The 26,367-nt window shown below is 55.0% G+C and overlaps 12 protein-coding genes across 12 annotated transcripts; 6 read left to right on the forward strand and 6 right to left on the reverse strand.

Annotated features, from left to right (window-relative positions):
• Positions 1-9: 9 nt before the first annotated feature.
• V2A60_008388 (chaperonin 10-like protein) lies at positions 10-1,038 on the reverse strand (the record flags this gene model as incomplete). The annotated part of the gene is made up of 1 exon (XM_083259661.1): positions 10-1,038. The coding sequence occupies one exon, from the start codon at positions 1,036-1,038 to the stop codon at positions 10-12; it is 1,029 nt and encodes a 342-aa protein (XP_083115787.1).
• Positions 1,039-2,206: 1,168 nt separating this feature from the next.
• Positions 2,207-3,108, forward strand: V2A60_008389 (exosome non-catalytic core subunit SKI6; the record flags this gene model as incomplete). Its single annotated transcript, XM_083259662.1, has 2 exons — positions 2,207-2,514; positions 2,595-3,108. The coding sequence occupies 2 exons, from the start codon at positions 2,207-2,209 to the stop codon at positions 3,106-3,108; spliced, it is 822 nt and encodes a 273-aa protein (XP_083115788.1).
• Positions 3,109-3,321: 213 nt separating this feature from the next.
• V2A60_008390 (uncharacterized protein) lies at positions 3,322-4,914 on the reverse strand (the record flags this gene model as incomplete). Its single annotated transcript, XM_083259663.1, has 2 exons — positions 3,322-4,671; positions 4,765-4,914. The coding sequence occupies 2 exons, from the start codon at positions 4,912-4,914 to the stop codon at positions 3,322-3,324; spliced, it is 1,500 nt and encodes a 499-aa protein (XP_083115789.1).
• Positions 4,915-5,391: 477 nt separating this feature from the next.
• On the reverse strand, positions 5,392-5,835 carry V2A60_008391 (ACT domain-containing protein; the record flags this gene model as incomplete). The annotated part of the gene is made up of 1 exon (XM_083259664.1): positions 5,392-5,835. The coding sequence occupies one exon, from the start codon at positions 5,833-5,835 to the stop codon at positions 5,392-5,394; it is 444 nt and encodes a 147-aa protein (XP_083115790.1).
• A 590-nt stretch (positions 5,836-6,425) lies between these two features.
• V2A60_008392 (uncharacterized protein) lies at positions 6,426-6,807 on the reverse strand (the record flags this gene model as incomplete). Its single annotated transcript, XM_083259665.1, has 2 exons — positions 6,426-6,648; positions 6,722-6,807. 2 exons carry the CDS (start codon positions 6,805-6,807, stop codon positions 6,426-6,428), a joined length of 309 nt encoding a protein of 102 aa, XP_083115791.1.
• Positions 6,808-7,106: 299 nt separating this feature from the next.
• On the reverse strand, positions 7,107-9,599 carry V2A60_008393 (fungal specific transcription factor domain-containing protein; the record flags this gene model as incomplete). Its single annotated transcript, XM_083259666.1, has 4 exons — positions 7,107-7,211; positions 7,279-8,892; positions 8,957-9,437; positions 9,562-9,599. The coding sequence occupies 4 exons, from the start codon at positions 9,597-9,599 to the stop codon at positions 7,107-7,109; spliced, it is 2,238 nt and encodes a 745-aa protein (XP_083115792.1).
• Positions 9,600-10,523: 924 nt separating this feature from the next.
• On the forward strand, positions 10,524-12,236 carry V2A60_008394 (uncharacterized protein; the record flags this gene model as incomplete). Its single annotated transcript, XM_083259667.1, has 1 exon — positions 10,524-12,236. The coding sequence occupies one exon, from the start codon at positions 10,524-10,526 to the stop codon at positions 12,234-12,236; it is 1,713 nt and encodes a 570-aa protein (XP_083115793.1).
• A 1,108-nt stretch (positions 12,237-13,344) lies between these two features.
• Positions 13,345-16,405, forward strand: V2A60_008395 (uncharacterized protein; the record flags this gene model as incomplete). The annotated part of the gene is made up of 4 exons (XM_083259668.1): positions 13,345-13,858; positions 13,912-14,344; positions 14,410-15,579; positions 15,634-16,405. The coding sequence occupies 4 exons, from the start codon at positions 13,345-13,347 to the stop codon at positions 16,403-16,405; spliced, it is 2,889 nt and encodes a 962-aa protein (XP_083115794.1).
• A 652-nt stretch (positions 16,406-17,057) lies between these two features.
• Positions 17,058-17,678, forward strand: V2A60_008396 (uncharacterized protein; the record flags this gene model as incomplete). The annotated part of the gene is made up of 1 exon (XM_083259669.1): positions 17,058-17,678. One exon carries the CDS (start codon positions 17,058-17,060, stop codon positions 17,676-17,678), a length of 621 nt encoding a protein of 206 aa, XP_083115795.1.
• Positions 17,679-17,975: 297 nt separating this feature from the next.
• V2A60_008397 (prolyl hydroxylase family protein) lies at positions 17,976-19,486 on the forward strand (the record flags this gene model as incomplete). The annotated part of the gene is made up of 2 exons (XM_083259670.1): positions 17,976-18,264; positions 18,321-19,486. 2 exons carry the CDS (start codon positions 17,976-17,978, stop codon positions 19,484-19,486), a joined length of 1,455 nt encoding a protein of 484 aa, XP_083115796.1.
• A 641-nt stretch (positions 19,487-20,127) lies between these two features.
• V2A60_008398 (uncharacterized protein) lies at positions 20,128-21,145 on the forward strand (the record flags this gene model as incomplete). The annotated part of the gene is made up of 2 exons (XM_083259671.1): positions 20,128-20,510; positions 20,581-21,145. The coding sequence occupies 2 exons, from the start codon at positions 20,128-20,130 to the stop codon at positions 21,143-21,145; spliced, it is 948 nt and encodes a 315-aa protein (XP_083115797.1).
• A 792-nt stretch (positions 21,146-21,937) lies between these two features.
• Positions 21,938-23,949, reverse strand: V2A60_008399 (uncharacterized protein; the record flags this gene model as incomplete). Its single annotated transcript, XM_083259672.1, has 2 exons — positions 21,938-22,934; positions 23,000-23,949. 2 exons carry the CDS (start codon positions 23,947-23,949, stop codon positions 21,938-21,940), a joined length of 1,947 nt encoding a protein of 648 aa, XP_083115798.1.
• Between the last annotated feature and the right edge of the window lie 2,418 nt (positions 23,950-26,367).

A 26,367-nucleotide genomic window follows, 5' to 3' on the forward strand; every position in this document is an offset into this window, starting at 1 on the left:
GTGGGTCGCCTACTGCATGACGAGAACGTTGCGGAAGCGAGGTTTGCCAGCGACCAGACTGTCAACAGCCTTTTGGACGTCGGCGAAAGGGTACTTTTCAATCATGCACTTGACACCGTGGTTTCTGGCAAAGCGGATAGCCTCCTCACTGTCGAGGGCGTGACCGCTGGGCCAACCCTGGACGCTGGCACCCTTGAGAACCAAAGAGACGGTATCGAATTCGACGGGTCCGACGGGTGCTAGGCTGAGCAGCTTGCCCTCGGGGGCAAGAGCGGCGACGAGAGGGCCGACAATCTTGGGGTTGGGAGCGGTCTGGACAATGATGGAGGCACCACCGAGCTTCTTGAGCTCCTCGGTAGCGTCCTTGGCCTTGGAGTTGATGTAGTGGTGGGCGCCGAGCTGCTTGGCAAAATCGGCCTTGTCGTCGCCCGAGGAGAGGACGGCGACCTCGTAGCCCATCTTGGAGGCGTACTGGACAGCGAGGTGGCCGAGGCCGCCGAGGCCCTGGACGGCGACGAGGGCGCCCTGCTCGACGCGGAGCTTGCGGATGCCGTTGAAGACGGTGACGCCGGCGCAGAGCAAGGGGGCGACCTGGGCGGGATCCATGTCGCGGGGCACGCGGGCGACGGCCTCGGCGCGGAGCAGGACGTACTCGGCGAAGCCGCCGTCCTTGGAGTAGCCGTTGACGAGCTCGTTGTCGCACATCTGAAACTGGGCGCGCTGGCAGGCGCGGCAGGTGCCGTCGTGGCCGCCGTGCCAGGGCCCGCCGACGCGCTCGCCGACGGAGAGGTTGCTCCCGACGCCGTCTCCGACCTGCACCACGTCGCCGACGATCTCGTGGCCGGGGACGCGCGGGAAGACGTGGCTGCCCATCTCGCCGCTGGCAATGGCGACATCACTAAAGCACACCCCGCATGCCAGCACCTTGACGAGCACCTCGCCGGCCGCGGGCGCCTGCAGCGGTCGGGAGACGATGCTGAACGGGCCGTTGGCCTTTTCGATGACGACGGCCTTGTAGGTGGAAGGGAGAGAGGCCATGGCTTGAGAGAAGAAGGGAAAAAAAAGGGTTTTGGTTGGTGTACAGAGAATAAAGTCGGCCGATAGAGAAGGGAGGAAAATATGATGTGAGAAGAGGAGCTGAAGAGGTAGAAGAACGGGTTCGTTTTACTGGGAACTGAGAAACTTTATATACGATGGAACATGAGTTATAGTGCGACAATGAGAAACGCCGGTCTACTTAGGCAAAAGCAACATGATCGGATGTAGCGTTCTACATGGCTTGGTCGACCAGTAGCGGATGAATCGGGGATGAGAAGGGGGGCAGAAAGAGGTTGCGCCGTTATCGCCAATGACATCAACATGGCGTATCGAATGAAAAAAAGTAAAAAATTAAAATAAAAATACAAAACACTCGGGGTGGTTGTATTTTCATTAGCTCCGCTCAGGCAGCACCAAAGCTATCTACCAAATTGGCCAAGGCGGGAAAGGCAAGGGCCTGGAACCCGGAAGAAGAAGGTTGGCAATCAACTTTGACAAGAACAACCATTTTTGGTGGCCTGAGTAGTGCAGCGCTTTCGTTGCCCTCCCGTCGTCGGGGGTCCCCCGCCCCCTTTGCCCCCCCCTCCCCTCCCCTTTGGTCGGAGATGCGTAGCTGCACGGATTGCCCAAAGCCGATGGTGATCTTTCCTGGGTGCGGGGCCGCCGCGTAAACGCCGAAAGTTGCGGTCGCGGCTCCCCGGTGACGGAGGAACGGATATTAGAGCATTGGTTGGGGGGGAGGCGGGGGCAATAGGAAAGATTGGGCGCTCTGCCTCTGTCGAGTTTGTAATGATGACATGGAAAACGTCGTCATTGATTGCAATGAGATTGATGGGCCGCCGAGGATGATGAGCGTTTGAGATTTCGATTTGGAAACTTTTTGGGGGCCACAAACACCCCGCCATAGGTAGCTTTTGAACCGGGGTTGGGTTTATGCGCCACAGCCAACCGCACCCCGCCAGTTGTCTGCGCCACAACCAAGAAAGATCCGCCTCAAAAGCTAAAATTTGCTGCAGAGCCTTTGCCTGGGGCATTGCACTTGCTCCGTATACACACTTTCTCCAAACGAGGAGCCGCCGACGACGAATAAGAAGAAGAAACAAGCTTCTCTTGACGAAAAAAAGAAGGAAAAAAAAGGAAAAAAAAAAGACTTGATCCGGTGCACACCATGCCATTGGATACATCCACATACTCCCTGGCGCTTCTGCGCGTCGACGGTCGTCGCTGGAACGAGCTCCGGCGCATGCACGCCCTCATCCGCACGCAGGATGCCGCCGACGGCTCGTCGTACCTCGAGATTGGCCACACAAAGGTCATGTGCGTCGTCTCCGGCCCGTCGGAGCAGCAACAGAGCCAGAAACGAGGAGGCGGGCAGCAGGCCAATGCGGCGTCTCGCGACGGGGCGACTGTCAGTGTCGACATTATCATTGCCGGCTTCTCCAGCGTAGATCGCAAGAAGCGCGGCCGCAACGACAAGTAAGTAGGGAGAAGAGGAAAAAAAAAAATGAAAAAAAAAAATTTAGAAATAAATAGCCAACTCACACAACCTCATCTAGGCGGATACAAGAAATGGAAATCACCATTGCCAAGGCCTTTGCGTCCAACCTCCACACCCACATCTTCCCGCACTCGACCATTTCGATATCCCTGCACGTGCTGTCGCAGGACGGCTCGCTGCTCGCGGCGCTGCTCAACGCCGCCACGCTGGCCCTGGTCGACGCCGGCATCCCCATGACCGACTACGTCGCCGCCTGCACGGCCGGCTCCACGTCGTCGTTTGCCGCCGGCGACGACGCGGCCGACCCGCTCCTCGACCTCAACAACCAGGAGGAGCAGGAGCTCCCCTACCTGACCGTGGCCACGCTCGGCGACAGCGACCGCGTCGCCGTCCTGGCCTGCGAGAGCCGCGTCCAGGTCAGCCGCCTCGAGGGCATGCTCGTCGTCGGCGTCGACGGCTGCCGCCAGGTCAGGAGCTTCCTCGACGGCGTCGTCAAGGCAAAGGGCGCCAGGATGATCCGCGAGGGTGCCATCCGCAAGAGCGACGCAATGGCCATGGACCTGGATGAGTAGAAAAAAAAAACCCCCGACGACGACGACGACGACGACGACGACAGTGGTGGTGGTGGAAGATTTTGGCTCGAGGCTATTCTGGGAAAAACGTGAAAAAATTGTATTAACTGCGTAAACTACGGCGCATACGATACGGCGCGGAACATGTGGCGCGCCGGCGGAAATATTCAATATGAGACGTGGCCTTGTCACAGTATCTCGCTAACTATACATTTACAACTCATCATGTACCTCGGCAGTCTCCTCGCTAGCCTCCGCGCTGCCCTTGTCGTTGGCCTCGTCAGACTTGGGCTCCTCCTCCCGAGTCTCCGACTTGCCCTGGCCAGCAGCTTCCTCAGCCGCCTCAGCCTCCTCCTCAACCTCCACGATGCCCTTAGGTAGCTTCAGCTTCTCGCCCTCGCCCATGCGGATCGCGTCAACCCAAGCCTCGACACTCGCGGCACCGAAATCGCCTTCATATTTACGCCACCAGTTACGGCGTGCGTTAATGGCCACCAGCTCGACTTTGCTTGTGGCCTCGAGCTTTTGGCGGAGAGCAACGGAGAGCTCCTCGACGCTATCGGGAACGGCAATAAAGGGAAACACCTTTCTATGGCCTTGGATGTACTTTGTGTTTAGCTGAGAAAGCGAGTCGGTGGCCGTCTTGCTGTCGTCGGTCTCGGTCTCGGGGATGAGGGCAAGAATACAGGTGTGGGACTTGGGCTGGAGACACTTTTCAGCAACCTCTTGCTTGCCAGAGGCTGTGGGGATAGCAATGACTTGAGGGGTGGAAGCGGCAGGAGCAGTAGTATCGTCGCTAGTCTCGGTCTCTTGGTCAACAGGTTTCTCCTTGTCCTCGGCTTGTGGGGGCTTGTCCTCGGCCTTGTTCTTTGGCTTGTCCGCCTTGTCCGCCTTGTCCGCCTTTGCCTTCTTTGCCTTCTCCTCCTTCTTCTTTCCGCTCTTGGCCTTGGCCTTGGCCGGGGCGGGGTCCGGGTTGGGCTCGCCGACCTGGCTGAGGAACTTGACCATGTCGGCCTTTTTCAAGTCACCGTCGTAGACGACGGGCTCGCGGCCCCCGCCGGGCACCAGGACTAGCGTAGGAAATTTCGTAATACCAAACTTTGCCACGGCCGCCGACTCCTTGTTCCGAACCTGTGCGACGCTGATGACGCCGAGGTAATCGATGGCGATGCTGCGCAGGAGCGCGCTCGTCGTGCCCTTGTCGGTGAAGAGCAGGGCTTTGGGCCCGTCGGCGTCGTTGGCGAGGAAGCCGTCCAGGTCCTTGTCCGTGACGCGGGTGACGTGGTTGTTGATCTTGGCGGCGACGGCCTCCACAATGGCGCCGGCCGTGCGTCCGCCGTTGTAGTCCTCGACGACGGGGCGGCCGGCCTTCTTGCCCGGGCGCACAATCTTGAGCGTGGGGAAGCCCTTGACGCCCATGGAGCCGCACAGCTGCTTGTTGGCGTCGTCGTCGCAGTCGACGGCGGCGACCTTGGCGAGGCCCTCGAGGTTGGTGGCGGCCTTTTCGTACGCGGGCTTGAGGTTCTGGCAGTGACCGCACCAGGGCGCGTAGAACTCGACAATCTTTTTACACGTGGCGCCAGGGCGAATCAATGATGGCTCGTGTTAGTCGTAAGGGACGTGACGAACTGGAGATGATGGGGGGGTGGCCCTTACCGAAGTATAGTTGGAGCGGTTAATCAGCCGGTCAAACGACTTGGCGTCGACCTGCAGAACAGGCGACTTCTTGGTGTACATGCCGGCCCATGCCGTGGGCGCCGTGGCCAGCAGCACGGTGAGCGCGGAGGCGACGGCGTGCTGGTGCATCGTGTGGGATTGGGGGGGAAAGGGAAAAAAAAGGGCGATTCGCAGAGGTAGTGCTGTGCTCTGGGAGAAGCTGCAGGTGCAATGGCTAAGTCGACGGATCAACTGTTAGTTTCCCATTTACCATGCAAAGGGTTGGGTCGGTGGGAAAAAATGCGCAGAGTTGTCCTGTTCAACCTCGAGTATGAAATCGAACAGGTGGCAGAAACTGGGGACAACAAGCCACAGTGGCAGGCTGGTACTGGGTACTTAGTAGCTGGGGGAGCTTGTGCGGGGCTTCCCGCTGCTACCCTGGGCTGCCTGGCCAGAAAGCCAAGCCTTGCGCTGGCTATGCTTTAGATGAACCTGCCGTTCGATGGAGCTACCGAGTAGAATCAACAAAATCTCAATTGTATTTTCGACTAAAACCTCCAGTCCTTGTAAACGCCATTGCGGTCATCATCCGTCTTCACCCAGAAATCTTTCAAACACCCCCCAGTGTCAGTCCTTGGCCTCCAACTGCCGCCTCTTCTCGTCCGCCAGCCTCGCCAGTTCCGCCACGGCCTCGGCCTCCCTGCCCTCGGGCACGAACAGGTGGTCGTGGTAGAAGCCGCTGACCGGGTTGACGCCCATGCCGAGCGTGGCGAGCCTCGCCGCGACGACGGCCATGAAGCCGACCGCCTCGAGGCTCGACGTGACGTCGAGCGTGATCATCCGGCTGGGGAACAGGTACGCCATCCCGTTGGCCTCGGCGTAGCGCCTGGTGACGACGACGGTGACGGCCTCGCTCTCGCGGAACAGCAGCTGCACGTCGGCGACGGGTGGCGGCGAGGCCGTCTTGTCCAGCCTGGCAAAGACGTACGTCTCGGGGTGAAGCACGGTCGTCAGGGTCGCGAGGAGCTTGTCGAGCGATTTCTCGCCCGGATCCTCCATGAGAGTCGACATATTTTGGTTTCTTTCAAGGAAAAAAAAAAGATTGAATGAGATGGTAAGTAATCTGTACTAATAAAAAGAATTGAATCTTGCTTGTCTCGGATGATTCACAGGATTGTCGTCAATGGAGACCAGGGTCTTTTTAGCTTCGGCTTGCCGCCTATGCAGTGGGCAAAAGTCTGTAAATATAGCGCCAGTTAGCCCACTTTATGTCAACCGAAAAGGGCGTCTTCTACAAGAACTGGGCTCGAGTTGGCATGCAAGGCGTTTCCAACAGTTGGACCAGATTTGGCTCCTGTCCCCTTAGCTGGGCGCCGTCTTCGATGATGCGCCCCGAGCACCGACTGCGCCCCTGCTTCAAACAAGGCTCTGATCGTCATAGAGATTGGCGCGGATATTATTAGTTTGGTTCGGCAACAGCCGACCAGGCTTGTCTCCTGGCCGATGACGGACATTGGCACGCTCACCACTGGACGGATCTGCGGCTCGTAACGTCGATTCCGCAAAAAAAGCTTGCAGCGACGGCATTGTCCTGCAATCTCGTTCTATTCAAACTAGTGCTGGATACAAATTACCGGCTGGGCTCGTCCAAGTCTACACTCTCAAAGCGAGCTCTGTCCGGCTTTTCTGTTGCCAACCACAATGTCTGGCTTGGCCGCAGTAAACTTGGCAATGTCGCCCAGCACCTTGACCCCAGCCTCACCCTCCTTTGCCTTGTCGAGGGACTCGAGCTTGTCCCACTTGAGGATCGCCTGGACCTGGTATTTCTGACCGGGTTCAAAGACAATGATCTCCCAGCTTTCGAGGCCAAAGGGTTTCCAGTTCCTGGAGCAATCTTGTTAGCCGTGCCCGCAGCGCTAAACAAGACCAGGTGCGCTGCGGAGGAAAAAAGGCTTACTCTTGCACGATTGGCATGTGCGTGTTCAAATAGTAGTCCAGGTCAAAGGAAGGACCGGAGGGGTAAAGAATATTGACGGTAGCCATGATGGATGGTGACGGTATGTATGATTTTGCGTTTCTTATTTCTTACAAGAAAGGTGAGATGAGATGCAACTCGGAAAATGATACTTGCAGGACCTCGGATGATATCTTATACCTCTTGCCTTAGCAGGGCAACCAGTGCCCCGCAGCATTCGTCCGCCGATCCGCACCGCCTGTGCGACGAACCTGACAAATACATGCTCTGCAAAGCGGATGGAAGGAAATCGCGGAAGCTGGTCTATCTATTATGTGTTGCAGTAATTTACAAGGATCTAGGTAGGGTTTTCCTGGCGTCAAGCCCATCACGCATCAAACATGGCCCATTCAAACTCATCCATCGAGTAGCCATAACCCGCCGGCCAACCTTCGGCTTTCGTCTCGGTAGACGCAAGAAGATCATCCAAGCCCTGCGTTGCTAATCAGAATCATGCCTCTTGGGTGGTTGGGAAACTCTTCACACAGGGACGGACTCACTGTAAACGCCCATTCTCCGCTCGTCTCTGGCGGCGTCGGCATTGGCGCAGCGGCCGCTTGGATCACACTACTGTCCCCGCCCGTGAGCTGTTCGGCCATCTCGGTCAAAAGTCCACCACAAGTCTCAGACACCTCCGTTGCCGCCATCAACAGATTCTCGACGAGACCTTCCTGCGAGAGGCCCCGAGACATGCCGTCAATGTGCACCGCAATGATGCGTAGCAAAAGATAGCCCTTGATGTTGGTGTGCCCTGCCTTGATGACCTCGAGGGCCCATTGCTGGGACTGCCCGAGCACGGCGAGCAGGTCGGGGCGGAGCAGCTTGGGACCCAGCCCGTCACTCTCCTTGAGCTGCGCGCGGAGTTCCATGACGATGAGCAGCGCGGAATGCATGGCGGCAATCATGAAGAAGCTCATGCCACGTGTCACCTGCCGTCGCAAATCATCTGTCGCTTCGAACGGTGACTGCCCGTCGGAAAGGTCAATCGATGTGCTCCCCGCCAGCGAGCTCCAGACCTTTAGAGCACAGTCCACGACGACGACTCTCGAGTACGCGTATTTGGCCTCTTGCATCGCTGCGACAAAGTAGGGCACGTGCAGGGCCGACAGGTACCGATACATGATGATGTCGAGGATGCGGAGCTCGGCGCTGGTCAGTGATGGCTTCGCGCCCTGCCCTCGGCACGACTGCAGGCGACGACTGAGCTTCTTGTAGCTGGCGCGCAGCTCGGCGTCTAATCGAAGCGTCTCCTCGTATGATCCGCCAGAGGAAACGTCGTTTAGGAATCGCAATACGTCTAAGCGTTGGGAAAATGTCTCGCGCAGAGCCAGTGCCATGGTCATCTGCGTGCATTCGGTCTGTGGCCTCGGAACAGGATCGATCTCGAGGAGCTGCTCATCGTCAAAATTGCCGGGTGCCTGTGTATCAAAGTCGCTCATGGAGAGGAACACCGGCCCCCCGGACCCGAGACTCGACTGAAGATTCAACTCGCAAATCGTATTCCACAGCCGCCTGTGCATCTCACATGTGAGAACGGTCCTGTCAGGCAGTCGTGCTGGATCTCGATGCAGCCCCATGTACATGGCACGGCGAACCAATAGCCCTACTTCTGTCCACATGGCATCTGCGACGATGCCAAGTCGCTCCTGCGCGAAGAGCAGTAGAATATTCGTTTGTACCGTCTGGACGTCCAGTCGCGCCTTGAACTTGGGCTCCGCAAGCCACGTTTGCGCTTCGTATGCCCACTGCATGGCACATGTTCTAAGAGAGAAGGCTTCGTCGTACGTGACTGCACCCAACGCCAGCACAAGCTTCACTTGGACGAGGAACGCCGGATCGGGTGTTGTCCCTGGTGCCCATAGTGCATCATACCGCGCTCGGAACGTAGGGATATGCAGGACGCGGTATAGTAACTCTGTATTTTCCAGGTAATTTTTAACCAATGCGTCCGCAAGCGATCTTTCCGGTAGCGAAGAGGTCCGCAGAGGAGGCCACGGGGGCGCTCGCCTGCCTTTGATGAATCGAGCCAGTACCTTGCATCTTGCGATGCCTGCCCAGGCCTCTGCGCCTCGCTCCTGGAGCTGGTCGTCTATCGTTTCGAAAATGTCGCGAATCTATCAAGTCAGCCACGGACACCCATGAAAAGATAGGAACAAAGAACGATGCATTCATGCTCACCAGAAGCACTCCAGTCACACACCAATGACTCTGACCAAACATTCGGGTTTTATGCATCATGCTACGTGCAATGACCGGACCGCCATTGCCAATTGGCGTGTCACACTGTACATGGAATACACCGCCAAGCTTCGAAGTCGTCGTCTCAATCGACGAGCTCACGGAGGCAAGCGGACTCGACCCGCTAGACTCCATGCTCACTCTCGAAAGCTGGTCCTCGAGCTCTCTGATCCGCAGACGTAACCGCTTTGCTTCGCTTTCGTGCGAATAGGCCGCCTCTGGGGGTGACTGCGTTGACTTGGGACTCGAATGCAGCGACCCGAGACTTGATCTTGCTGTGTCTGTCTGGAGGTTGTGGTTCGGGAGGATGGACTGGTGCTTTTTCCATTGTCCGGCGGCGCCCGTTGTCAAGGCTGGGCTCGCGCCATGTAGCCGTTCGGGCGACTCGACAGGCCGAGCTTCGTACACGCAGTCGCCCGTCCTTGAACGGATGCAGTTGTTACATGGAAATTCTCTATTGCATTTGATTTTCCTTTTGCGGCAAAGCACGCAGGCCCTGGCGCCAGGTCAGACGACATCTGCTGCACTCTAGAGGATGCACTTACACCGCAGGCCGTCTGCGCCGCTTCGTTGGTTCAGACATTGTTCAATCGCCCCGAATAATGGAACCTGGCAGTTACTGAAACTGAGATGTTCTCGACGCCACCGAATATTAATTTTTAGATGTTTGGATCAACATATCGAGCGTACAACCGCCAGGATGACGGTATGCCAATAGAAAACTGCGCTATTGGCAGTCCCGCCAGCCGTAACCCGAGAACGCATGCTTAACTCCACCAATCAAATCAGTCAATTAATCGGCTCCCCGAGCCAGCCCGTTCTATTGTGTGAAAGCGATACATCTTCCAACAGATCACACCAATGCCTTGCAAGACTACAAGGATAAAATGGAACTCGGAATTTGCGCGCAAGTACGACTCTATTGCTAATGTCTACGCCATGCTCCGACTCTGTGGCCGACACTACTGACAGCTCGTGTCTGCAGCCTCTTGTAGCTTGATAGACAATCGCCACTACGCAAGCATCTCTGGAATACAAAAGGGGTATAATGCGATATGAGTCCAAAGTTGGCCATGACATATAAATACAGCACAAGCCTTGACGTATTCGACACAGTATTACGCTGACCAGCTTGTCTTGCTGCATGGAGAACACTAGCTTCTTTGGGCTGCAGCACTGGTCTGCGGACGTCAAGGCGATAAGTTTGAGGACCTCAAAATGAGAACATGTTCTTTGTTAGATTCACCAGATAATCTACTTACCAGGCTGTACACTGATCCGTCGCCTTCCACTCCACTCGGGGACTGCCTCGCGGATTGTCCAAAAACCGCTAGCCTCGAGTCCCTGTTGAACATTAGATAAAGCCGTGGACCCTGCAAGCAAAAGTACCAATTTCAGGCAAATAACAAGAGCAGTGCAGGATTCATTTACTTTCTGGCAGATCCCGTCAAGCTAACAAGATCGTGCCGCCCGTTGCAAGCCCATACGCCTCACGGGTACGCAGATGATGGCTGTTGTTAACCCGATTAGAACCTGCCCTGGCCGATCGGCCACGGACACTGAGCAGAACTGGTACCACATGCTCTTGGCACCTGGTCTTGGCATCTGCTCCCGCTGCTACCACGACTACATAGCCCCGACGCCTTTCACAGCCAAGTTTGGCCATGAGCATGACACCTCCGGAGCTCGCCGCCACTGCGACTTTGACGTGCCTCGTACCCGGGCGGTGCTCCGCCAGGCGGCGGCGGGAAATGACTTTGAGCCTTTCCATGCCTACTGGGTTCGTCGGTCGCGCATCCCCCGTTGCAAGGGACCCGGGGTGGGCGTGGCCGCTGCCGACAAGTTCTCCTGGTTCCAGCTGGCAGACCCGAGCTTCGCAGGCAGGTTTGGGGCCTGCAACGCCTGCTACGAGGACCACGTCCTGGCGTCCCCCTTCTCGGAGCACTTTGCGAGCAGCCCGGTGCAGCAGCCCGAAGACCAGACCTTTGAGTGCGACGTGGCCCGGGAGTTTGGTCACAAGCTCCTGGGCGGCGGGGGAGCCGGCGACTGGGCCCAAATACGCGACTGGCTCCTCTTTCGCAAAAGCCTCCCCAGATGCACGGAGGTTGCCGAGACGGACAGCGCCTCGCGTCGCTGGCACAGGCTTCGTCCCCCAGAGTTTGGCTCCCTGCTGACATGTGAGGCGTGTTACTACGATGCCGTTCACGGCACAGTCGCTGCCGACCACTTTGAGGCGGCTCCTCTCGTGCTGCAGCCCAACTCGGCCGTGGTCTGCATGGTCGGGGGCCATATACCACTCCGCGTCGTCTTTGACGAGGCCAAACGAGTCAAGGACTGGTCCGTCTTCCACCGGGCCGCGCAAGTCGTCGTCCGCAGCCCGCCGTGCCGGAAAGAAGGCACGCAATCGCCAGTGTGGTATTCTCTGATACCGGCCGCGGCCGAGATTGACGTCTGCCCGGCCTGTCATGCATGTTTTTTCCAGGCTCTGGGGGCAGGTCACATTTTGCAACCCAAGCATGTCCCTCCGGGCCAGCTGCGGCTGTGCAATATGAATTTGGCTGCTCCCCACGTTGCCCCAATTTACAGGAGGCTGGATATGGCCATAGATTCGGGCAACTTTCCACCCTTCGCCACATTTTTTAAACTGGCCATGGAGGTGCCCCCATGTCCCGGAAACAAGCCTGCGGCCGGTCTGCGCTGGCATACCCACGATTTGTTTTCCTGCTGTCCGTCCTGCTGGCTTACAGCGCCCATCCAAGGCAGCCAGCTTTCTGGATGCTTTTCCGAGGAGACTACGGTCTCATCGCTGCTCAAGTGCGACTTTTACTCCGTCCGCGTCAGGGACCTCTGGCGTGTTGCCTGCATAGAGAACGACCTGGCCGGTTTCCAGGGCTTTATGAAGAAGAGGCTGGAAATCTGGCAGCAGACGTACCCTGCGATCCAGCAGCATCTTGAGGTGATGAAGATGAATATGCAGCGACAAGCGACGCTAATGATGGCGTCCGTCATCAATACGGGCGCGAATAACATTGTCGCGGCGTCTGCCCCAGTTGGGATGCACGGCCATTACGGCAACTCCTCAATTGGATACGGATATGAGACCATGGCCGGTGCCCAAGGTGCGATACAGTTCAACCAGGCAGTGGGCATGAACGGATCGAATGCGGCTCCGATGATGTCGATAACGCAGCTGGAGGGGCTGTGGAAGTCGGTCGAGTAGCGCGGGCTGTCATCAGCGCCGACGTACGTAGAGGATGACAGGACCGGACCGGATAACCTGCCCACGGCACATTTAAAGTTTAGAGACTCATCATACGATCTCTTCTTCTGCCCTTTCTCGTATCGTGTGCGCGAGCGCCGAGCGATAGCCGGCTGGCGCTCGCCGTCCTCGAACTAAAAAAGTCACACGGGAACTTGGAACCGAACACGGCAGTTGCTTCAGACGAACCCAATGCAGTCTTTGGTCGGCGAGGAGCCATTGCCAAGAAGACCCCCCAGCCTTGGACGAACACGGTCGGAACTATTGGTATGGGGTACGGAATATAAGAATCAAAGCGGTCTGTGCATTCATATACCCCCTCCCCTGCTATTATGGTGTGACTGGCGCAGCACCGTCCTGTCAGGGGCGGAAATCCGGGATACCGGATATCGCAGAGTGCGTATGTCAGAGTTGAGACAAGCATATGTCGAAACTGGAATATCGGGTTCGTTTCACGTAGTTTTGTTTACTCGTTTTTACTCATTTTGCTTTGTCTTTATAATCATTGTCTGATACTCTGGTCATTTCACGGCATCTGGTTGTATGACTCGTGTGCTCGTCAGTCGCCGCGGAATAGCTCTCTCCGCAATTATTTACGGCTCCTCACCTCTCAAAAGGGGGCCGCTTCTGGCGAAAAGGATACGTCACAAACCACCCATGATTGGGCCACATCGGTAAACCAATCCAGCGACACGGTTCGGCCCCGCGAACCACTAACTAGGGCTTACAGGGTACCCGTCATGTGCCTGCATTGAGAGCCCGTCCGTCTCGACGAAACGGCGCGCCGTTGCACGCCACCGTCCACGCCTGGTGGAGTAGGTGAAATGAGAAGACCGCCATTATTATCTTGGATGCATGACATTAAATCCGGTGATATTGGGGTCTTTGAAAAGGAAAGAAACATCTGTACGTCGGGGAAGAGAGAGAGAGATTATATCCATTGAATGGAGGTGGACAGTATGGATGCGATAAAAGAGGGCGCTGCGCCGCGAGTGCTTCCAGTCCAGGCAGGCTCTCGCAAGTCACAGACGCTCGTTTTTTCATATTCGTTTCTATCAACAGAGCAGCGATGCTCTTCAATACCATCCTTACGTTCCTTTGGGCAGCAGTGCTCGTCTCTGCCTTTCCTTCCCTTTCTCTGCCAAAAAAATGGCAGTCTTCAAGTCGCAGTGTTGAAGCCGCGCGGAGCGAGGCCCAAGACACGCAGGCTGCAACCTCTGCTGCCGTGCCGGGTGGCTTTTGCGGCTGGGTAGCCGTAGAGGTTCCCGTAGAGGTTCCCATAGAGGTTTCCGCTGAGGAGGAATCTGACCAGCACGACGAGCAGCAACACACCGAGGAGTACTCAGAACAGCACGATGAGCAACACTCCAACCCACACTCGGGGCAACACTCCGAGGAGTACTCTGAACAGCACCCCGGTCAGCACTCTGAGCAGCAAAACGACAATCAGAAACACCAGGAGCCTTCGGCACCCAGTCAGACCTTGGCTCCCAGCGTCCACTGGACCTGGGACACGAGCTCGTTGAAGAATGTTGAGCCCGTCGCCGCCAAGGAAGACTCTCAGATGTACTACGGTGTAGCTGGTGAGATATTTTGTATCAGTATGAAAGCTAACAAGCCGCTGACTGGGTGACAGAACCGGCCAAGGAAGGCTATTTTGCCTTTCTGACCTATCGCTTCACGCTGCCGTCGGTCAACCTCGACCACTCCAAGCACGTCGAAGTGGAATACACCGAGAGCAGAGATTTGCTCGTCAAGTTCAAGACCTCGGAGTCCTTTGACCGCGCTGCAGAAAGCTGGAAGAGCAGCGAAGACTTGCTGCTGATTGCGACCGCTAAAGGCTGTGCCGGCCCGTCAGCGGAGGATCGCTGCTACTTCCGGGCGAACAGCTGGACGGTGAACAAGCAGAAGCGGGAAGTCGTCGCAACTGGTGCGCCCGAACATCCAGAGAATGTCATGGACTCTGCCAAAACCGAATGGGGTCTGTGGGCACCGCACGGCGCAGCCGGAAGCAACTCAACTGGACGTGCTGGCGGTTCCTTCAATTACACGGCAAATTCATCTGCAAAGTAAGTGGCTCTTTGGTACACGATGTTATACCAAAGACTAAAATCATGCTAATGACAGTACGCAGTGTATCTTCAAGTACCTCTCGTGATAGCCATGGACTTGCGACTGCCTCTTTTGGGCCATCTTTTGACCGTGCGCTGGATGACCAGTTCGGCTACCATGAGCTGCGCGCCGACTCCCATGCTTTCATTCAGCGCATCATCACAGACGGCGAAGCCGCTGATTCTGAGCGAAACGCTACAACCAATAAATGCAAAGAATCTGTCTCTGGAAAGCTTCGTCGACGCCGCCTTCGACCGCGAGGCTTCTGGTCGAACCTCTGGAACGGCTTCGTAGACGCGGTGAAGACGGCGTACAACACCGTGGCGGACGCGCTCAGCATCCAGGGAGACTTCAACGAACCCGTGTCCTGGGACCTCCCTGGGCCCGAGATCCCAAGAGAAGCCTCGCCGTGGAGTGGCAACTCGATTGCTCTGTTCAAGCATGAGAGCGCCTCCGAATCCGGCGAGTTTCAGGAGCACGTCAACATTTACTGCGTCGACTGTGGCGTGTCCGGCCAGGCTGTCTTTTCCGGAAAAGCAAAGATTACTCCTCTCAAGGGCATCTTTGATGGTGAGGTCTCGGTTTCGACCAACATGAAGATTGTGCTCAAAGTCGGCGTGGACGCGGAGATCAAATACAGCAAGAACATCCAGCAAGACCTCTTTGCGTTTGGCCTGCCCGGCCTCAGCTACGGCATCGTGACAGTCGGGCCGTACATTTCGGTCGCCGCCAAGGTCGGCCTGGAGGCTGCGGCAAAGGGCAAGCTTCTGGTCGGCGGAGAGATGGGCTTGACCCAGGCATCCGCGACGCTGTACGTCTTCCAGCCGAGCAGAAGCACGGCGATGGGGTGGACTCCCTACTTCAAGCCGGTCTTGGATGCCGAGGGCGAGATCATGCTGGCGGCCAATGCGGCACTGCCGATTAGCATCAAAGTCGGCCTCAAAATATCCTCGTTCGAGGTTGCGCTTGGGCTGGTGGAGGAACCCATCATCAGTGCTGCTGCTCAGGTTGCGGGTTCGGCCAGTTACGACAATGCCAATGGCTTCCAGGGGGGCTTCGCCGAGTTTGACGGTTGCGCAGGTATCAGCGCCAGTCTGAACTGGAGAAACAAGTTGTCCATCGACGTTGTTGGCATCAGCTCCCCGATCCTCCACGACACGGGGTTGCAGCCCATTATCAAAACCTGCCTGAGGTAAGTTTTCCGCGGATTTGATCTAGCATACCACATACTGACACAATAAAATAGTCTCGGAAAGGCTACCGGATCTAGGCTCAATGCGCCCAAGGCAAATGCCCTACTGTCGGTCATGGACAGCAGCGGCACTTCCGCTGCGCCGCACCGTTTCACCAACACTAGCACACCCATCAACTCCCAAGGCAGCTCCTCAGCCCAGTCTCCAGCGAACCCAGCTGCAAGCATCCCGTCCGCGTTGGTGGAAAGCAGAAGTCCGAGGACCAATGAATCCTGCAGCCTGGTCAACGAGACGACTCCTCAGGTCTTTAAAGACGGCCACCGGTTCGATCTATCACCGCTCCTGACCACAATCGGCACCAGCATGGTGGCGTCGTGCAACGATGGCAACGTCTACGTCGCCGCGGCAAGCAGCCAGGCCAACAAGAAGTGCAACTCCATGTGGCCAGCAACATCCAAAGAGGCCGTCATCCCCTTTGACGGCAACCTCAACGTGATGCACTACTACGCAAGCGCCATGAGCGCCGTCGGCGTTTCGCGCCTGCGTTCCAGCCCCGCGTACAAGATGCCCGACGACGCCGTGGTCACGGTCCTGGTGCCGGCACCGGCCGCCGACGGGTCGTTTTTCTACATGGCTGCCGATGCCAGCGAGCAAGTCTTTTACCCCATCGTGTGCGAATTCGCCAGCAACGCGGTGCCCCGCGTCTTCTTGTCAAAGGAGCTGAGCGCAGGCATCAGGATGCTCGAGGGGGGCACCGTGGCCGAGTCGATTACGGGCGCAAAAGTGGAAAAGTGCTTCGGCCTGGCGCTATCGCCGCAGTTGTAGTTGACGTTGGCCAAAGGGTTAACTAAATAAGCTAGTTGGTTATTCGTTGAGCTTGATGATTCATTTTCGCGGCTAGTCCTTTGCTCGCATTTCATGTAATTAATTAGTACTAATTTTTTGAATATAGCCAGTGCCAACGCTTTGAGGCATGCTGGTTCTGCAGTTTTTAACATGCGACATGACTTCAGCCTTGGGCAACTCTATCGAAACCACTACTTATGCTGAGACAGAAAACCCACGTCATGAATCCAGATTTTAGTTCGTGGCTGCTTGTTGGGCTACTTCTAGATCAAACTGTGCCCGGTCTAAGTGCGAAATGCCAAGAGACGGGGTGGGATCGTAGGCACACGGCCCGCAGCACGCACGGCTCTGATTTGATACGTCCCTGTTGGCTGCTTACGGCTCTCCAGTTACGTGCACCACTAACAGAGCGCTGTCCCGCGATCATATTTCCACCAATCGAGGGTTAGTTGGGTGAGGGCAGAATGGCCATAGCAGATTGCAAAGATAAAAGGATCCGACTGCCGTGGCAAAGTTAAGGATAAAGTTGGAGTGACAGCTAAGATCAACAACATCCTCAAGACGCTCCTCGTATTATTTTGAACAAAAATTTGCCCACGCGAACGCCAACACTGTTTCGCGGCTACCAAAAATGCTTGTCAAGAGTTTTATTCTTGCCGTCTCGGCCGCCACGATGGCAATCGCTGCCAATCCAGTGGAAAACGGCAACTGGATCGAGGACCACCCAGGCTTCAGCACCCAGCAATGTCAAGGCGGCAAGGTCAGCGGCGATACCTTTACCATCCCCAAAAGCCCAAACGGAAGCGGTGGTGGCGGCGGCTGTTCCAATGGCCACCTCCGGGCTGAGCGACGCTACAACGACGACTACTCCTCTGGTACGCACCAGTTTGGCGGCACGTTCAGGATCAACTCCATGTCCGGCAACCGCATCTCCATCAAGCAAACGTTCAACGGCAATTCCGGCCCCTACTTCATCATGGGCGTTGAGCAGGGCGGCCGCCTCTACAGTGTCGAGGGCGGGAAGACGATCGCGGAGGGGGTGGCCAAGGTCGGCGCGAGCGTCCGCATCAACACGGTGCACAATGCGGACCTCAAGCGCTTCAGCGTCTATGTCAATGGCAAGGAGATGTTCCGAGACAACAGCGCTCCTGGGGGCAGCTTCTATGATAAAATCGGAGCGTACACCACCAACAGTGGCAGCGGCGATCTCAGCATTACATGGTCAGACGTCCAGCTATGGCACCGTGGATGAGCTGCGAGGTATAGTTGTTGATCAGAGCGAGGCTCATGTACACAGATAGTATTCATATTACAAAGAGAAGATTTCGCCCAACTATCGTCCAACATATTGGTGCAGCGCGTACTATAGGGTAGCTAGCAGTTGACGGCAATGCACCACTAACTAATCAATAAAAGGATCGGAGGGGATCAAGACCCTTCTCCAGTCGATGCCCCGCTTATTATACTGTGGCAAAGAAATAGATTCAACGCACAGTTTTGTATGCTAAACAGCAAATATCTTCTCGACACCACATCCCCGACATAAATCATGGCACAGAACAAGACTTCGAAAAGAAAGAGAAATGCAAAGGCGCAGCAGAGCCAGAATGCCCAGAAGCTGGCCAAACTAGACGCCAGCATAACGAACCCCGCCGCAGACAACTTTGAGCCCAAAAGCCTTCACACTGTCATTTCGGACGAAGAGCTCGACATTGCGACAGAGACCCTCACAACACTGGCCAAGTATCCCAGTTTGACCAAATCGAAGCTTTGCAGAGATCTTCGTGTCGCCGTCTACGATTTCCGCCAGTCCTGTACCACGGGAGTCAACTCGGCCGGTAAGTAATCACGGGCATAGCTACCGACTAAGACGAGCGCTCACATTGCTCTGCAGAGGGCGCAAACCTCACGGCCAGGGTGACTGCGGCCATTGGTGACGAGAAATACCTCGAAGCGAAAATCCTCCTCGCGGAAATGCGGCTGCGCAACGAAGAACCGAAACTCGGTGCGCTCTGCCGCTGGGTGCGCGATCTCGACGTGGTTTCCCAGCCCAACGGCGTCAGTCTCGACAGCCCCGAGCGATCTGCGAAGGATAAAGAGCTCCTTTCCGTCCTGGATGCTGTGATGAGGGTCAGCTGCTCGGTCGACATGAAGGCGCCGCTACCTTGCGACTCGACCGCGCGCATTTCGTTCCAGCCGTCGTGGGACTTGCGCTCACCCGACACACCCGAGCCGGTGTATGCGTCGGTTCTCGACAGGAGCATATTTGCGAAAAATCAAGATACCATCACATCGTCAGTGCGGATCCTTGAAACAGTGGCCGGGCACCTGCGCAAACCACCGAATCATCACCCTGCGATTTTATACACCACGAAACCCGATACGATAATGCTCTCCACCAGTCACCCTGCCGCCACGTATCATAAACACCCGAATGTGCCAAACCTCAGTTTGATGAAGGACGTGCTCACACCCGAAGAATGCAAAGCCATCATTGCCGCTGGCGAAGCTGTGGAATTCCTGCCAGATGAGCCGGTTCGGGACCGCGGCGACACCTCTATCCTGGCCCATAATTTTTATTGGATCGTCGACACGGCGTTCCACGACAAGCTGTGGGCGCGCGTGTCACCATTCATACCCCAAGTCATCGATGGAAGGAGGTCGCGGGGCCTGAATCGTCGATTCCGTGTATATCGATATGTCCCAGGAGCCGAGTACAGAAGTCACATTGATGGTGCCTGGCCGCCATCGGGCATCAGTGCCGATGACAGGTACATTTACGACAACTCGCCACCTGGAAAAAAGCAGAGCTCGCTATTCACATTCCTGCTCTATCTGAACGACGAATTCGAAGGTGGCGAGACAATGTTCTTCCTCCCGTCTCCAAAAGAAGGGACGCTCAATGCATATCCCGTTCGACCAGTGATGGGAGGCGTCGCGCTGTTTCCGCACGGCGAGACCAAGGGAGCCTTACTCCATGAGGGCACGAGCGTCACAAAGGGTGCGAAATACATTATAAGGACAGATGTTGAGTACGATGTCGAGCCTTCCGAGCAGTAGATGATCCGCCTCGCAGGGTTTCCGCCCTGACTGGAGTGTATAGAGTGCATTGTAGATATATAAATGATAACGATACTGGTTGAATGATATTTGCAGCCCTGAATAATGGAACATGGCCATCGCTGCTTTCTGCTGTCTTCTGTCGAGTCTTTCCCACTTTCCCACCTTGTAACAGCCCACCGTCGGCAGTCAGGTAATAGCAAGCTGAGCATGAATATTTAATTTATGCAAACCTTGATAAGGGATAGCCCTAGCCATCTACAACACCAAGGCTTATTATACGCCAATAAAAAACAAGTAGAGTTCGCGTTGTATAGATTTGTATCACTAAGTAGATAATAAGTATTCGAAGGCTCTGACCGCTACAAGTCTACTAATGCTACTTGTTTACATTGAAATAGATAGCTGCCAGTTATTTCCAAGTACTGTATACCAGTAATACTGCAAAGGAGCAACTTCCCTAATACGATGCCTACACTCACGTGAATTGATCGCCAATGTACTTTCCCTGCCTCAATCTGCCGAGCATTTACCCCTCTTCCCCGGTACTCGTCCAATTCTCCCTCCAACAAACCCAGCATCAATTGGCGCACCTCATAATAAGCCTTGACCACAGGCAGCCAGCAAACAGAGATTCAAGAATGCCTCGCGGCTGGTATCTTGCACAAGGCCTGTTCCCACTGGGATACAGCAGCAGTGATGATGAGGAAGGCCCGTGTACGCTCCCAAACGGCCGAATTGTCTGCGGACCCCACGGCCTGGTACAATGCCACAAATGCTGCACCGACTACAGCTTCATGGACGAGATCGACAGTGACCATGACGAAGATCCGGAGGACTCTGAAGAAGATGACGCAGACAGCGACTCTGCTCCGGCCACCTTGTTCCCTTCCGGGTCTGTTCCCAGACTAGAAATGGTGAGAGGTACTGGTCTAGTCTTTCCCTCCAAGTTTACACCTGGTCCTCGTCCTCTGCCGCCGATGGAGCTGTTCTCTGGCAGGTTTCGCTTCATGAACGTGCTCAGGTAAATTGTTTTTGGCTTCTTCGTTTCGCCCTAGTTTGTACTCGGCTGACCCATAGATCCATGGTCTCAGATGCACCTACCCCAACGACGATTCCAAGCTGCTCATAATGACTGATGGGGCATGTCTCAACAACGGCCAAGCCAACCCCAAAGCCGGCTTCGCATTTTTCCAAGGCTTGACTATGGAGGGACAGCCGCTCGTAGTTTCGAATCGTCTAGAGAAGCAGGGTCCTTGGGGCGAGGACGCCTTGCAGAGCAGTAACCGAGCTGAGCTGCGGGCCGTCATTGCCGCACTACGTTTGCGCTACTGGCCGGGAGAAGGCTTCAAGACCGTCGTCGTTGCTACCGACTCTGAGTACGTCGTTGAGGGCTCGACACGGTGGGCGAAGGCTTGGGCTCGCAACGGTTGGAGGACAAGGGGTACCAACGGACATAACGGAGCCGTTGTTAAGAATAAAGATTTGTGGGAGGCGCTCTTGGGGGAGTTTGAGAGGGCCAAGGAAAATGGCCTGTCCATCCAGTTCTGGAAGATCCCACGCGAATGGAATATGCTTGCTGATGAAGGCGCAAAAAAAGCTGCTGCGAAGGAGGAAGCGCCTGCGACGTGGATGGACATTTCCGGGCTTGCAATTTAGATGTAAAATCGAGGACCTCTTATTTTCGTGCATCTTGTCTACTGAAAAGATACTGCCTTGGTCCTGCAGATATCGCAGCTTCCAACCACAGGAGCTGCGTCTGTCAACACTGCCTTCAACCACTGACTGGAGGCTTGGGCCAGAGCCAGGCTGCGAGAGGCCAAGGAAAAAAAGGTTGATGCAGCGCACATTGCTATTATGTTACAAAGGAGAAAAATAATGACTAGATCTAATGATATTCCCATGGCTGGCTTTCTGCGAGGTTGTAGGTCTAAGATTTACTACGCGCTCGCGGCGGTGTGATCTGACACCAGCGAGTTGTGTCTCCATGATGGCATCTTATTTTCTCAATATTGTAATCCGCCAAGGCTCGAGGCTCCAACGCATTCTCTTGGGTATAGTTCCTGCGCGGTTGAGTGGCGAGGGGCCGCCCCTCGATGGAGCTGAGCCTTGTAATGGGGTGACTGGAAAGATGGGACGTTGCTGCACAACTTGCAGATACGAGATTGGGTTTGACAGGCCTCTGTAAAAGACTGCAGGTTTTCCTCATGCGCGTTGTGCCTGGCTGCCGCCGCACGACATTGACACATTGTTGAAATTACATCATTTCCAAGCTCTGGACTCGATTAAATGAAGAACACCGACGAAAATCCATTCGATATAATTCTGTTATGCTATTATGAGACTAAGTTACATATCATACACGACGCTGCAGAGTCCCAAGCGAGATTTACTTTCAACAATGTTGTCACCATAAATATGGAAGATTTCAATGGTCCAATGTGTCTGCTACTAATTCGACCATTTTGGGCGCCGAATGCCATCCCCGTCCACATGCTCAATATCGAGATGACCAGCCGACGCATCGCGCGGATTCAGGCGTGGTACACCGTCCTCGAGACGCTCCCACTTGGCCGTGGCACCGGGGCCTGCAGCGCTTTCAATGAGCATCCTCTGCATCTGAAGCGTCGAGAGCGAGTTCCACCGCAGCGCGAGATCCTCCTTGCGAGACAGCCAACGCAAGAGGCGGTGCTTCAGCCACGGCAGCACGCACCCGACGATCCCGCCAATGACCAAGAGGAAGATGAACCCCGCGGCGTTGTAGTTTTTGTGATCTGGACTGTACACCTTTTGTCGCGTGCAGATTGTGCGCTCGAGGTCCTCTTGGCCGACCGTCAAGGTGTGCAGCGCGTTCTGCAAGTCCGGGAGGGCCGGGTTTGGGGGCCCGACGGCGATGGCAATCAGGCCGAACTGCAGCTTGGCCAGACCAATTTCGAACCAGTATCCGACCTCCTTCTTCCACTGGTCGTTGGGAATGGGATTCTGAAAGTCAGAAAACATGCCCGGACTTTTCTTGGCCAGCAATGCATCGACTCCGAGACCGAGAATGACGCCTTCGATTCCGCCACTGGTGAAAATAGACCACTGCAAGCTTAAAAGAGCCGCTTTCTGCCCAGGAGAAAGATTCCAGTCAGAGGTAATGCCGATCCAATCCGATGAAGCCGAGGAAGGTTGAGTCCATTGCCCATTTCTAGGGTTTCCAAAGGCATATTGATCAGTGCACCCGACCGCGGTAATTGGCCTGTCTGCTTGGTAGTAGTCTTTGTAAAGTGGCATAGTTTTGTTGGTTGCAGAGAAAAAAGGATCACTGCAAGGTCCATCCGTTCCTTTGATGGCGATTAGCTGATTATTGAGGAATATAATCGATAGGTCGGCATCTTTCTGCCAAAGTTCCTGTACAGGCGTAAAGGAAGAGGTCGAGTTTCTCGCTCCGTGGCTCCATACGGCACTGTGAATTGTCAGAAATGCTACTTCATACTCTTCAACAATGTTGTTGTTACATGGATCACTCACTCAACGTGGTATGCGGGTTTCGAGACGCTTTCATAGTTGCTGACCCTATACGTAGAGTTCTGGCTACTTGTCCTACCAAAATAAACGCCGGTGATTTGTTCTGCTAGAAGGGTACCATTAGTCACTGCAGTGAATCTGTTCACATCCAGAGGTGCACATGTCGTAGTCCGCTGCAGTAGCATCCTATCCGCAGCCGGCGCGTTGATCCCGAAATGCACATGCGAGTCCAGGTGGTCCGTCTGCCATTTGAAGGCAGGAAACTGGTTCTTGTTGAAACAAGCGTCCACCGAAAACGGGCACCGCGCGGGGAAGACTTGTAAGACGGGGAGACGACGTGTTGGAAGATGAAAATCGCAAGCGTTTGAGGGCGTGTTCTGGTTGTAGCAGAGGTCGACATAGGACATGGCCTCGCGGGACTGGTTGACCAGCAACGCCGCGGCCGTGGTGCTGGAGTTGGTAAAGGCCGCTGCCCAGAAGCCGCAATTTGCCAGATTCCGGATCAGGACCTCGACGCCTTGGCTGTCAAGCATAGCCTTTGCAATGATGAAGGGCATTCCCACAGCAAAGAAGGCGAAGCAAATTGCTGCGGTCAAAGCCTGAAAAGAGGTGCGCCGCCAGCAGATGCGCCAGCCCCAGATGAGCAGAAACTTTGCCAGCGTGATGAAGGTGCCGAGGGAGCTTCCAAAGTTGCGAAAGACTGCCTGCAGTTGGTGGTGAAGTCCATCCCGTTCTGGCCGCTGGTGATTTAGCAGGAACAAGGCGAGGGAGATGTAGCCCCAGAAAGCAGCCTCGACAAAGAAAATAAAGATGCCCAGAAAGATATTCACCAGGTCTGCGGTTTCTTTGCCCATGGTCAATCTCGATCCAGCCCACAGATTGTCATTCCAATTTGTCCAAGGACGTTTGAGCACATGGTCATCGTGAATGTACACGTTGGAGCTGGCGGCCATTGCGGTTGCAAAGGGAACAACCAAGACAGTTGAATAAACGGTTTGCTATGCAGTTTAGCTCGCCCGATCAAGGACCGTTTATGGCCCTCTATTAAAGCACAGCACTGGGGATACATCCACGACCTTGAGCCATTTCCGAAGAGCTTCGGTAACCAGCTAGGCGTTCTAGGCGCGGTTTTATTCGCCACAACTGACGAGTATTGTGCTCTTGGGCGCAAGTTACAATATAAGGCAGCATCGTAGGCTCTCTGCGAGACTGGGTGGTCAGGGTACACTTTTTCAGCTGTGCTTGACCGGCTGATGAGGAAAGGCAACGGCGAAAGCAGGCGAGGCTGCAACGTCGAACTGAAATTTAAGCTGAACAGCCCTGCTCAGGTGATACATGAATCGCATTTCGCTCGTAGGGTAGTGAGAAAGCATTTTTACTGTTGCCCTGTGGCTTGGGGCTTGGGGCTGAATGAAGCTGCAAGGGTTTCGTCGAGACCAATCAGCAATCCTCAGATATTAAGCATCATTTTAAGACATATATGCATGCGCCACCATGGGGCTGAGTATCCGTATATCATTGCTTTTTATTTGTCTCGAGATAAAGTAAAATGCGAGCCGCATGACGATCAAGCGGCTGATTGAATGATTGAATGTACTTTGTGTACGGATAGATGGGAACAACTTAGATGACCTCCAGGGCTGAAAAGAGGCGCATAGCCACTCGACGACCGCCTACCCCTGAATTGCCTAAAAGCGACTTATTTTGTCAATATTGATGCGTGAGTTGAGCCTCGAACGTGGTCGGTATAGTACACGATGCATTGAGCCTGCACACCTTCAGCCAGGCTTGCCAGATTCGCGGCTATTATAAGTTTGAAGGGTGTCACCCCCAACGATTATTCTCTGCCTTTTTGCCACCATGCTTATGTTTATGACAGTGAAACAATACTTATCGGACGAAAAATGCACCCAAAATCTCTACTGACCTCGTCCTTTTTGCTCGGACACTTTCTTGCGGCGGAGGCAGCGAACCCCATCTTTGGCGCGTTTGCAACACCTTCATGCGAGGCATGTGTCGACGATGCTTTTGCCAGCTGCCCTGGTGATTACAAAACGCGCACATATGCGGAGTGCATGTGCGCCGGCATAGGTGGTGAGGGCGGCTATAAGATGGTATCCTGCGTTGCCGGGAGTTGTGATTTTAGCATCAACGAAAACAAGAACGCGGCCATTTCGCATGCAACTTATTGCGTTGGTTTTTTTAAAGAGTTCTGTACAAAATCGGAAAACAATCTTCCACAATCAGTGTACGAGAGAGAATGCTTATCTAGCACTACTGAGCCTGCCGGGACTTCCCCAACCAGCACTGGACGGACTGCATCTACCTCGATAACTGGAGGTTTGCCTAGCAGCAGTGCACTCACTGCGTAAGTTGCTACAATCAGCAGTCCAGTGGCTCTCGAATCATTCATAAAAATTGTTAACACGACGACAGAACTAGCACCGAGTCGAAAATGGCAGCTCCATCGCAGACCAAGTCGGCCTCTTTCGCGGCGGCGGCTGCTGCTGTTCCTGCGTGGGTTCTCGCTGCAGGTTTCTGTGCGCAGGCTATAGTGATTCACGCATAATTTGATTTTTTACTTTTCTAAACTACTCAAAGACGGAGAGATATCTATATCTAGAAAATAAGTGAAACGCGTAAACGTGGGACACACACGCTGGGCGGCGCGACTGCGACCGCTCTTCTTCTCAGCACATTGCCATGCGCCAACCGAGGTTCTTACTCGCGATGGAAGTAAGCAGAGAGGCGAAAATCACGGAGCTAGTCCTTCAAGATCCGCTGCTGCCAATCACAACCTAAACACCACGAAAATAAGTCATGACATGGCGACAATGCCACACCACAACTGCTCGCTCAACATTACTTGCCTCCTGTACGACCGACTCCGAGTCGTCATCGCTCCTCGATGATTTGGTCCTGTGGCTGCGCTTGCGATAAAGTCTCAATTTTTGCAACGCAGAGTAGGACATCATCTGACAGCTCTCTTGATTGGCAGCACATCCTCGGCCGGGGCGCCGGACACTCCCAATGCCGTTTAGAGGTCGCTACTTGGCCAGTGCTCTGTAGGATTATTTCAGACTTCCCCGAGACTTGTCATCTCCTAGGATGGAATGAGAGTTGAGAAAAAGGGTTTCGAGTTTCTTATCTCCGATTTCGGTCAGACCTAGAACAATTCATTATTAAAAAATCGAAGTCACTACGGCGGCTCAAGGCGCCTAACTTCGACCTACCTGCTCACATGTACCAAGATACCCCAGGCGCCTTGCCCTTTTGGAGAGGTACTCAGGTCGGGGCCACTGGCCAAACCGGGCATAGAACATGCCCTAGAGAGCATTATATTCTGATCAACATTGATTAGGCATGTTGTA

This window comes from Cordyceps javanica, chromosome 5, assembly GCF_051103115.1.
Source record: "Cordyceps javanica chromosome 5, complete sequence".
In the NCBI taxonomy this organism is placed as follows: domain Eukaryota; kingdom Fungi; phylum Ascomycota; class Sordariomycetes; order Hypocreales; family Cordycipitaceae; genus Cordyceps; species Cordyceps javanica.